At 42.0% G+C, this 12,722-nt stretch overlaps 1 protein-coding gene across 1 annotated transcript; it reads left to right on the forward strand.

Moving 5' to 3' along the window:
* The first annotated feature begins 1,041 nt into the window (after positions 1–1,041).
* On the forward strand, positions 1,042–10,203 carry LOC306908239 (kelch-like protein 33). Its single transcript, XM_079480935.1, has 4 exons — positions 1,042–1,819; positions 2,610–3,561; positions 8,885–9,055; positions 9,419–10,203. The coding sequence occupies exons 1-4, from the start codon at positions 1,120–1,122 to the stop codon at positions 9,936–9,938; spliced, it is 2,343 nt and encodes a 780-aa protein (XP_079337061.1). The 5' UTR covers positions 1,042–1,119; the 3' UTR covers positions 9,939–10,203.
* The last annotated feature ends 2,519 nt before the right edge of the window (positions 10,204–12,722 follow it).

Raw genomic sequence — 12,722 nt, forward strand, 5'->3', positions numbered from 1 at the left:
GCAGCAAAAAAGATTGTGGAGCTACACAAAATAGAGTTTAAGGCTGTGACGTGACCCAATAATACCTTGTGTTTAATACCACCAGCAGTCACTTTAACTCCTGCTAAAATCCTGATTTATTAACGTGTCTGACAACATACATCTACATTAATGAGCGGCTATTTGCAGTGATTTTCGCAAAAAGGTTAATACCATAATTTGTACTTAAAAGTTACTTAGTTGTAGGAATAAGAAAATCATAAAATGTACCATAATTAAGTGACAAAAAGTAAATATGATAAGTATGTGGCAACATTGTATCACCATAGATATACCCCCCTCCTATGGCGATTACAGAAATCATTGCATAATATAATGTTTATATATTTTGTAGAATATGTATTATACAATTCTTTCATATTTATTTTACTATATATATATATATACAGCCGTAGAAAAAATTAAGAGACCATTCCAAATTCAAGTCATCTTTGTATATATTGTGGCCATTCCAGTCTAGTGTCTTTTGAATTTCAGCAATTTGAAAGACTGACAGCGTGACAAGAAAACTGATAAAATCCAGGTTATCACGCATAACAAAAATAGTGTTTAACTTTTCCTAAATACACGTAGAAATGTTACTGTTTAGTGTATTGCTTAAAAGTTCATATTCATTTTTTGAGTTCTGAATAAATACAAGGCATCAATTCTGTAATTCTCAACTGTTTCTCCAGTTTTTATTTTCTGCAAATAAAAGCAACATATTTTTTGGTAGACATCTTATCAGTAGTTTACAGAATGAAACTAAAACGATTATTTGACCTAAAAACACATATACATAGAAACAGTACAATTTAAAATCAGAAAAACTGTATCTGAAATGGTCTCTTATTTTTTTCAGCGGCTGTATATATATACATATATATACTGTATATAATTTGCTATGCAGACTGTGACCCCACTGAAAGGTCTATGGAAATATGAGATCTACAAAACTTGAACCTAAAATTAGCATGTAGTTACTTCAGCAATATTATGGCATGTGACACATTGCAAAGTCTTAGTGCTGTAAACACAGGATGAAAGAAGACAAGAAGGGTTGCTACAACAAGAACAACACACATGTAACAAATTATTTTTATGGAATTTACCAGAAAATATCCGCTCATGGAATGGGAGGAGCATTGGGAAAGAGAAAAAGAACACAGAAAGCAGATGATAGAAGAAGGAGGAGAGAAGTTTGAAGAGGAGAAGAGGACACTTAAATGGATTATGTCCTACAATGACAGCAGGATAGGAATAATAAAAAATGAAAAGAAAGCAGAAAAAGAAATCATACAGAGGTATCATAGACAAAGTTACCCAAAAGAGATCTTCCACACTCTAGAGGAGATAAGAGTGAAGAACCTCATCACAGACCTGGTCCTGAGCACAGAGGATGGGATGACCATTCAGGTTCACTCCCTTGTCCTGGCTGCAGTAAGCTCCCTCGTACAGCAAAAGGTTAAAAAAAGGTGTAGAGGAGAGAGGGAGATGTTTCTGAGATTGGCTCCTGAGGTACATGGTTTGGGGCTGGCTGCAGTGGTGGAGTTTGCCTACACTGGAGCCATCACGAGCAAGGACAAAGCACAGATTCAAACTACAGCTCAAAGCCTTGTGGCGCCCAGGATTCTGGAACTTTTGAAAGTAGAAGAAGAGATACAGAAAGGTAACAAAGAAAAACAGAAAACCAGCTCAGCAGAAGACCAAATCAAGGTCAGCTTGCAGTCCATAAGGCAGTTATGGGCTCAAAGAGTGGGATGTGATGTAGAGCTGGTTGTAGAAGGAATCGTTTTCCATGGTAAGAAACTGTGACATTTAAAAATACAAGATTATATAACTAATACAAGAAATGAAGAGTTAATCTGTTTCATCAAGAGAAGCTCATTCATAACAGATTATAAGAAGAATCATTATTGTTTGTGCTAATATCCACTTAAAAGAACATACTTTGAATGTAATGCATGAATGAAATAAAGCTTGTGCGGCTTGAAGCATTTGTATTTGCTTACTTGTGTTTCAGGAAATATATGACATCTTTTAATGCTGTGTTCACACCAAACGCTAACAATCGCGTTTCACAGTCTTTATTACTTGGGGGAAAAATATGTTATGCTTGGTTCACACCAAACATGAAATAAGCAATTAAATAATGATTTAATAATATAATAACGCAAGTAAATTACATAAAATGTCAACACGAACTTGCAGCAGGCGATGTCAAAATGTGGGAAAAAATCATTTTCAGAGCTCATTGACACCTACTTTTTGAAAGGTCCGAACACTCCACATTGCATGATTTCCTTCGTGTCACTATTGAAAATAACAAACATTTCCCGCAGGTAATAAAGAGCGTGGAATGCGATTGTTTGCGTTTGGTGTGAACACAGCATGATTTTCACGAATGGCATTACGTGTCACCGATTCGCGCCATCCGCATTGCCTACCGCGAGTTTGTGTCTATTCTCGTCGCTGCATTGACTTTGTATGTCATTTACTCACGCAAATTACTTAATTCACCTTTGGTGTGAACCCAACATCACAGTTTTTTTGTATGCCTACATTAACTGAATTAATTTTTTTTCCTTCAGCTCACAGAGTGCTTTTGACCGCCAGCAGCAATTATTTCAGAGGTATGTTTACCACCGGAATGAGGGAGAGCCAGCAAGAATCTGTGTCTCTGCTGTTAGTCGGGGCTACTGAGTTTGAGGCCCTCCTTCACTGTGCCTACACTGGGGCTTTAGTGCTCGGATGGGACTGTGTTTTTGAATTTACCTGTGCTTCTATTCAATTCCAATTTGAGCCAGCCCTCTCACTCTGCCTTCACTTTCTGCAACAGGAAATAGATGTTCAGAACTGCCTGGATGTGGCATCTTTCGCAGAGGCATATGGGATGGCTGATTTAAAAGAGCTGGCAGATGATTTTGCATTGAGACATTTCCAAGAACTATCTGCCACCCCAAAGTTTCAGGACCTATCGGCAGAAAGGCTCATGGGGTTCCTCCAATCCAATGCACTATCTGCTCCCTCAGAGCTGACAGTTTTCCGAGCAGTAGTCGACTGGGTAGAGGCAGATCCTGCTAGAAGACTTCCACACTCTGAAAAGCTAATGAGAGCCGTTCGTTTTTCATTCATGACCTTTAAAGAATTCAGAGAAGTTCGTGCTGTAAACTTGAGCATGGAATGCAGTGGGGGAGATAAGGTTGAACTCTACAAATCCGCACTTAAAGAGTTTGTGTGCGGTGACTCAAGCTCTGTAGCACAGCAGCGTCGTGTACGCTACCCTAAAGATGCCCTTGTTTTAGTCGGAGGTGATCAACTGCATCCAGACACAGGTCAACGACTTCCCAGCAAGCAGCTTTGGTTTGCTAACTCTCTCAGGAATGGAACAGGACTTATAAAGGAAATAGAATGGAGAATGCTGGGAGAGATGCCAGATCTGGCTAGATTTAGACATAGTGTTGGGGTACTTGGTGGGAAATTATATTTGGCCGGAGGTTGCCACTTTTATGCCAAGGCCGATACCTTAAAATCTTTTTTCAGGTAATCTATTCAAAGACCTCCGAGACTATTTACATATAACCGTCTTGACGCAGACATTGGGTCTAGTGGGTGACGCCGCCGCCCTCATATTCTGTTAGACCATCGAATTATGAGGTGTATGGTAGCCAATTTATTTAAAAAAAACGTATTCATTGGGACTCGTCCATCACCCAAGCCGAAGTCACTGAGGTAGTCAAGAAACTCCTCAGTGGCAAGGCACCGGTGGTGGATGAGATTCGCCCCGAGTACCTCAAGTCTCTGGATGTTGTGGGGCTGTCTTGGCTGACACGCCTCTGCAGCATCGCGTGGCGGTCGGGGACAGTGCCTCTGGGATGGCAGACCGGGGTGGTGGTCCCTCTTTTTAAGAAGGGGGACCGGAGGGTGTGTTCCAACTACTGGGGGATCACACTTCTCAGCCTTCCCGGGAAAGTCTATGCCAGGGTACTGGAGAGGAGAATACGGCCGATAGTAGAACCTCGGATTCAGGAGGAACAGTGTGGTTTTCGTCCAGGCCGTGGAACTCTGGACCAGCTCTACACCCTCTACAGGGTGCTGGAGGGTTCATGGGAGTTTGCTCAACCAATCCACATGTGTTTTGTGGATTTGGAGAAGGCATTCGACTGTGTCCCTCCTGGCATCCTGTGGAGGGTGCTTCGGGAGTATGGGGTCTGTGGTCCTTTGCTAAGGGCTGTCAGGTCCCTGTACGGCCGAAGCAGGAGCTTGGTTCGCATTGCCGGCAGTAAGTCGGACTTGTTCCCAGTGCATGTCGGACTCCGGCAGGGCTGCCCTTTGTCACCGGTTCTGTTCGTAATTTTTATGGACAGAATTTCTAGGCGCAGCCAGGGGCCGGAGGGTGTCAGGTTTGGGGACGACACGATCTCGTCTCTGCTATTTGCGGATGATGTTGTCGTGTTGGCCCCTTCAAACCAGGACCTTCAGCATGCACTGGGACGGTTTACAGCAGAGTGTGAAGCGGCTGGAATGAAAATCAGTACCTCCAAATCCGAGGCCATGGTCCTCAGTCGGAAAAGGGTGGCTTGCCCACTTCAGGTTGGTGGAGAGTTCCTTCCTCATGTGGAGGAGTTTAAGTATCTCGGGGTCTTGTTCACGAGTGAGTGAAGGATGGAACGGGAGATTGACAGACGGATCGGTGCAGCTTCTGCAGTAATGCGGTCGATGTACCGGTCCGTCGTGGTGAAGAAAGAGCTGAGCCGCAAGGCGAAGCTCTCAATTTACCGGTCAATCTACGTTCCTACTCTCACCTATGGTCATGAGCTTTGGGTCATGACCGAAAGGACAAGATCCCGGATACAGGCGGCTGAAATGAGCTTCCTCCGCAGAGTGGCTGGGCGATCCCTTAGAGATAGGGTGAGAAGCTCGGTCACCCGGGAGGAGCTCGGAGTAGAGCCGCTGCTCCTCCACATCGAGAGGGGTCAGCTGAGGTGGCTTGGGCATCTGTTAAGGATGCCTACTGGACGCCTTCCCCGGAAGGTGCTCCGGGCCCGTCCGACCGGGAGGAGACCCCGGGGAATACCTAGGACACGCTGGTGGGACTATGTCTCCCGGCTGGCCTGGGAACGCCTCGGTGTCCCCCCGGAAGAGCTGGAGGAAGTGTCTAGGGTGAGGGATGTCTGGGCATCTCTGCTTAGACTGCTGCCCCCGCGACCCGCCCCCGGATAAGCGGTAGAAAATGGATGGATGGATGGATGGTATTCATTGGGGGGAAAAAATGTAAAAAAAAGATACTAGGGAATTTGGGTTTTATTCGAATATACAAAAAAGAAAGCAATAAGGTTCGAGAGGCTGTGCTTGTGTTATGAATAAGTCACAGCTGATGGGCACTGTAAGCACGAGACAGCACCTTGCATTGCTTTTATAAAACATTTACCACACAATGTAAACATTATAGTCAAAAATAGTTACTGATTGCCCATTAAACACCCACATATTCATTTATGTTGATAAGGGTGCACGTCGAAAGCTGTGTGCTTCATAGGACATACTAGCAGAAAAGTAAACAACAAATATCATGTTGCAGCCCACATACAGTACATCTGGCAGACGTATGTTTGATGTCTGCATTTAAATCTGCAAGACATCTGAAATGCATAGTTTGCTCATCTGCAATTCATCTCAGAGATGTCTCCTGATCTGGAAAACATCTGCTGTGTAAAAACATCTGCTAAACATCTTAGAAAGAGCAGTTTTAGATCTATTCTAAATCATAAACATCTAAAAGACATCTTCTGGATGTCTTCAGCAGTGTTTCTCAACCCTGGTCCTCGAGGACCCGCTACCAGAATGTTTTTGATGTCTCCTTATAAACACCTGATTCAACGCTTGAAGGCAGTTAGCTTGTTAATAAGTCTGCAGCAAACATCTCCGAGACGTATTACAGACGTAGATGCAGACGTTAAATAAACTCTATGTCTGCTAGATGTATGTGTGCGATCAGGGTGCGCTCTCACATCTGTCAAATTAATAAAAGTGATTTCTACATGATTTGGAGAGATGAAAAGCAAGGGGGTTTCTACCCTGAACGATGCCAGAAGGGTTAAACAAATTTACCATTTCTTGCCATAATAAAAAAAAGTTGTTCTAATCCAATTTGTTACATCTGTCGACTGTAAAAAGCTATTTACATCACATATACGCGCCACATATTTGATCGAATGTGCAGCTGCTGCTGTTTATTCAAATAAAAGACGATTGTTCAAGGCAAAACTGAGATTTATGGGTTTTCCCTAGCAATGAAGGACACACCTCATGCATCTTCCCAATTCCTGTGAAAGGTCAAGTTGGATGGGTGCATTTGGAGTGTCCGACTTGATTTTCTGAAACCAGACAGACTCAATGGCGTATGTGGGCGACAAATGCAACCTTTGGAGGAAGGTCTACAGAATCATCGGGTGCTGTAGTCTTTAGAAACGCTAAAGTCGAGTCAAGATGCATTATCTAAAAGTCAATGTTGCATCACCAAACACGTGTCACAACGTCAGATTGAATGTCCAATTACATCACAACGTCAGATTGAACTAACACGTTACGACATTCAAATATAAATTATGTTACAGTAAATTATGTCACTGTAAAATGTCAGGTTTTCTAAAAAGAAAATCAGATGTCGGAGACAGTCAGTGTATATTTATATACACAAATATACAGCAAGTGTAATAAAAATTAAAGTTGCGATCAGGATTGCTACGTGTAGGCTTTCAATTAGAGATTATTTCAGTTAAGATAATTTACATTGACACATAAATGATTGGCATTCGTTTTCGTTGGTGAGTTCGAGCGCGGGCCTGCATGTCAAATCCCAGAGGTTACTGTCACATAATGGCTTGGATAGAACCCAGATGCAGGCAGACGAAGGGTTAATCAGAAATCTTTATTAAATAAAACACCCACAATGGGGAAAACATGAACCAAAAAACAAGGCAAACAAACACCTCCCACGAGGGGGACAAATCAAAACAAGGTATTTGGAAAAGTGAAAATAATAAATTCACAAACTGTAAACAGTAACCAGGGTAATCCAACAACGTGAGCCCAAGACATCTAGTGCTAACAAGATGGGGGAATGGGAGGCCAAACCTTGGGGACGCCTGGACGCCTGCTGAAGGACAGGACTGGACGCCTGCTGGATTGCCCACCGGAAGGCTGGCTGTGAAAACTGCTAGAGATCCGGCAGGGGAGCCGGCCAGGCTGGTTTACGTGCCCCCCTCCGTTGCCTCTTCCTCTTCTGCCGAGCCAATTGCCTGGTAGTCAGCTGGAGGAAGGGGGTGAAGGATGGGGCTGGCTCCACGTTGGAGACCTCCGAAGAGGACCCCCAGGACTCTCTCCTTCCACACTTGCCCTAAAGACTGGTAGATGGTGGAGAGGTTGCAGGGTCCGAGGCTTGTGGTCATGAGCCCAAGCTCCAGGGTGTGACCCTCAGGGATGGCACCCAACGGAGATGATAAACTCGGATGGACCAAGACCCTCGGCTCCGGTCGGCTCATGACGAGCATGAGCATGCTCTCGAAGTCCAGCGGTCACATCCTCCTCATCTCCGCTGGCGATAGGGGAACCCTGAGGGCCGCTGTTGAATGCAGCCGTCATCTCCTCCTCCCCGAGGACCACCTCCCCTGCAGCTCTCATGAACCTGCCAGGACAGGTCCATGTTTCCCGGCGAAAGCTGTGGCCTAGTGGTTAGAGCTTTGGGCTTGTAACCAGAAGGTTGCCGGTTCGAATCTCAGTGCCAGCAGGTCATGACTGAAGTGCCCTTGAGCAAGGCACCTTACCCCTGATTTCTCTACAGTAATGTGCCACTGTTAAAAAACTAATTCTTAAGCCGCTTTGGATAAAAGCGTCTGCCAAATGAATAAATGTAAATATATATATTTCCCAAACCATCGCACAACCGCTGTTGATTTTTCCATAAACACTGTGTGGGTAAAAAACTTCCACCATCACAGCCGTCGGCAAAATACATTAAGTTTGGTTTAATAATGGCAGGTACTGAGACTAAGACGAAGACACAATGTGTTTTTTGTGTGTAGAAATTCTGTCGAACGATGCGCTAAAACCAACAAAGCTACAGAGACATTTGAACACAAAATAACCCAGTCTTGTCTGACCTGCCCTGTTACTGAGTCGACTTGCCAAGTCTTTTATATGATTATACAACAGTTTTCATCTATATAGCTTACTTGACTAAGTCTGCTACTGTGGCATAAAAGACAAACAGCAGAGTATATGTACCCTTTGAATATTCTGTGTTCATACCATTATATTTGGAAAGGTGGTCCTCGGAAAAAAATTTAACAGTCCTTGGTGGGCCATGGGTTGCAAAAGGTTGAGAACCCCTGTGTTAGGTCATACTCAGTGTTGGGTAAGTTACACTGAAAAAGCAATTTATTACTAGTTACTAATAACATATTTAATAGTGTCATCAGATTGCTTTACAAATGACTCTCTCCCAAAAAGTATTTAATTACTTATTACTAATTACTTTCTATATCCTACATCAACCTTGATTAGAATTGATTCAAGGATAGATATCTAGTTCATTCAAATAAATAATAAATAACTACATCAATTATTCTTATTAACTGACCAAAGTATTACAAAATGTATACATTAAAGCAAACATTTTAAAGTAAGACTTATGATTTTGATGTCATTTCCACTATTGAATATCTTACGCAGTATTTAGTTAAATTACACCAGAAGTAACTGTAATTAAATGGCAGTATTCCCTTACTTTACTTTTCACTAATGCTTATTGTATATTTTTCTTCTTTTCTCCAATTTACCATTACCCACGCTCCCACAACAACAGCTATGACCCTGTCCGAGACAGCTGGGAAAGGCTGGCGGACATGGTTGAACAGAGGAGTAACTTTACTATGGTGGTGAGTGAAAATGTCCTGTATTCTATTGGAGGAGACAAGGAAATCAACACAAATCTTGACAGTGTGGAACAATACTCAACAAAATCAAATGTTTGGAGGTACGTTAATGTAAACAAGAAAACACAACAGTGCCTTACAACTCTTTCGGAAAGATTCTGAAACTTCTGTTTCTCCTAAAATGAATAAGTTTGCTATAAGTGATCAATTGTGAGCAGACCAATAATGTGATGAAATGATAAGATAGACATCTAATGGATCTTGGAGGCAGAGCATCAACCCTCGGAATTGTTCTCGTGATACAGTTTAATTATGATGTTGAAGTTTAGATAATTTGGTCTATTATTGGATTGCAGACTTTTGATATCTCACAAATGATGATAGAGATTTTGGACAAACTAAAATCTAAAAGAAATCTAAGCTATTTTAAAGAGATCTAATTTTTGACTTTTTCTATGGGTCAGCTTGACTCATCCTTTAGACATAGCCCTGAGCGGGCAGGCTGCCACAGTTTGGGGGGGTGAGATCTTCATTTCAGGAGGCTTCAACTCCAAATATCAATGCTTGGCATCAATGTTCCTCTATCACCCAGCAAGAGGAACAACTTACCTTGCTGAGATGACCAACGACCGAGCCCAGCATTGCATGGAGGGCCTGAAAAAACATATATACGTAGCTGGTGGAGTCTGCAACCTTCGGAAGTTCTACACAGACCAGCTGTCTTGTGAAATGTATGATCCAACACTTGACATCTGGACAGTGTTCGCGCCTCTATCCATGCCCCATGTCGGAGCAGCTTCAGCGGTTTTGGAGGAGAGGCTGTATATTTTAGGCGGTTATTGCCAGGAAGACTATAGCGAGATCAGGCTTGCTCACCGCTGTGACCCTGTCACTCAGAGATGGGAGACCATGGGCAAGATGTCAGGCCCTGTCACAGACACTCGGGCGTGCCTCCTTCATCTGCCAGCCTATGTCAGAAAATAAGAATGTGGACTTACTTTAAATGATTTATTGATGAAGAAATATTTGTATTCTTTTTTCCAAATATACATTTCTGTTATGTGATAGAAAACGTTTAGCACTTTTCACTGGTTTCTTTGGCCTCTGATGAAGCATTAAATAAAAAAAATTTGAGGTGGTGTAATCCCTGCATATAACCGTGTGCAGATTTTAACTTCTCCTTTTGGCCTTTGTGTTATGTGATCGTAGAAATGTGTCAAATAAATTATATTTGTATTTGTGTTAAGTCATTTCCATTTTCACTTGCTAAAAAGTAGACTACTTCAAGTTTATTTGATTAAGTATACCTAAGTTAAAATTCAAGTATAATGTTAAGTATACTTTACAGTAAGTATGTCAACGAACTAGTTGTCATGATCCTGCCTCTCCTTGACTTGGTTTTCGAGTCTTGTGGCAGGATCATGTCAGTCCCATGTGTTTTGTGTGGAGAAAGAACATTGTTTTGGTTTGTCACGCCATTCTCTCTCTCCGGGGCCTGTACCATGAAGCTGGTTTAGGTGGCTAGCCAGCTATGTTTCAGTGTAGTTTGTGCCAACCTTGGGTTTTAGGGAGTAGCTCGGCTTTCTTCGGTGTTCGTCGCCATGGTATCTTACGCTGCACGGCTAACCTGATCCGGGGCAGGCTATGTTCTGGATTCGAGATCTCAGACTGAAGTTTGACCAATCAGCTGTGAGCACAGAAACATATAGGTGACGTAACTGACTCACAGTGCATGTTAGAATGGCTAGTTATTTTTTATACGGTTTAATCAAATAAAAATACTAGTATAAAAATATATATTACAAATATTAAATCAAATATTGTTTACTTTATAGGTAAAATCTGATTTTACAGATTTGCTGGCTTTCCCTTACACTCACATGAAATTCAATTTACTTACTTATATTCCACTTTTATTGTATCACATGTATTTGCATTGCATTTTTTACATTCTTGTCTGTGGTGCAGAACATCTAGGAACACTTTCAGTTTCACTGTATTAGGACATTTTTCTTTGTCCTGAACAGTAGTTTTTATTAAGGCTTCAATGAAATGACTGACCCTGGTTAATGGTGCAAAGACTAGTCTATTAAAGGTAGAGGCTTATGCATTCTGTTGTAAAAGCAGGCCGTTTTATTGTGTGTAATTCTTATATATTCTTCCGCTTCTCTGTGTTGCAGAACACACCGCTATTTTATAGTTCTGAGCTCCGTCTTCTTTCTGCAAGAAAAAAAAACTAGTTTTTACCATATCAGACTAAAAGGAGACTAACATGCAACCAGTCCGCGTAATCTTTTGGGCAACTTGTTTGACATGAACCATCAGTACACGGTGCATTTATTGATTTTAAACACGTAAGATGTCAGAGTTTACAATGCAGAAGCGGTACGTGTCATTTGCCTGTGAAATTAGCCATTTACAGCTTTAACAAATTTGTACAGAAGTTCAGAAATATATGAGAATGAACTTTATTTGCACGCGACTCCTCTCATGTGTACTCGGAAGGGAAATGATGAAGCAGATGTAAGGTTAACTTTCTTGCTTCTGCTGCCTGAATGGATGTTTTTTGTCCGCGCGCAGGTTAAAATTGCAATATGCGGGAGCTTCAATGAACATTTGTTGTAATATTTCTGTACCCATGCCTTACATAAAAATGTTGCCCGCAAGGACACGGACCCCTTGTAGTGCCACCGAGGACCCCGCGGATCCTGTTTGCCCTACAGCACTACAGTAAATATGTGTACTATATAGTCTTTTAACTTGCGCATTAACGCAATCAGCAGTGTTTCTGAAATACTTCTCTCTTGCGTAGACAGCAGAAATATATCACTCCATGGCTGAAATTCATGTTTGTGTTCATATTGTGGAAATCGCTTTATCCATTTATAATGCGATTGGTTTAGCCATGCTGACGTCACTCGTTCATGTGCACGCGCGCGCAAACTAATCTTAGCTTCAGGATCAAAGCTTGAGTTGACAAAGAAACTCCATGAGCTGCTTCATGGTACCAACAAAGCTTGATCTGGTTGGTTTGGTTTTGTCAACCCAAAACTAATCCAACTACCCTGAGTTTGTTCAGCTACATTCATGGTACAGGCCCCTGGTGACGCGTCCTTAAGCCCCGCCCCTTGTTTCCCTGTTAGCGGCATTAGTGTTTAGTCCTGTCACCGTCCCTGTACAATCTTCCCCTTAGTGTTTCATTCACTTCACCTGCCTCGTGCAATCCTCTTGTTAGCTTTCCTTTAGTGTTTCATTCATGTCACCTGCCACCACTCTCCCTGTGTCATCAGTCCTTGTTAGTGTTTCCCTTTATCTAGTCCTAGTTTTCCTCTGTCCCTTGTCGGTTCATTGTCATTATTTTCCCTGTTCGTATACACTCGCCCTGTCAGATTATTCCTGTCTATGGATTATCGTGTTTGTTCCTGTTCAAAGTTTGTATACGATAATCGAATAGTGTAATGCATAGTCGATATAAAAAAGTGGATGAGTAACAATTTCTTATTATTGAACTCGGACAAAACTGAAGTGTTACTTATTGGACCGAAAACCGCCATATGTAACAACCAAGAATACTACTTAACTATTGATGAATGTTCCATATAACCCTCATCTTCAGCAAAGAATTTTTATGTTTTACTCGAAAGTACTCTGTCATTTGAGAAACAAGTCGTCAACACCTGTAAAATTGCGTTTTTCCATCTTAAAAATATATCTAAACTAGGTCATATGCTGTCACCGTCAGATGCAGAGAAGCTAATTCATGCCTTT

The sequence above is a fragment of the Barbatula barbatula genome (genome assembly GCF_947034865.1).
Source record: "Barbatula barbatula genome assembly, chromosome: 19".
NCBI lineage: Eukaryota > Metazoa > Chordata > Actinopteri > Cypriniformes > Nemacheilidae > Barbatula > Barbatula barbatula.

Excerpts from the sequence above, each read along its gene's own strand:
- LOC306908239 (XM_079480935.1), top strand. The coding sequence starts at position 1,120 with ATGGAATTTACCAGAAAATATCCGCTCATGGAATGGGAGGAGCATTGG. Across the intron at positions 1,820-2,609 it reads AGAAGGAATCGTTTTCCATG|CTCACAGAGTGCTTTTGACC; the intron begins GTAAGAAACTGT and ends TTTTTCCTTCAG. Across the intron at positions 3,562-8,884 it reads ACCTTAAAATCTTTTTTCAG|CTATGACCCTGTCCGAGACA; the intron begins GTAATCTATTCA and ends CCACAACAACAG.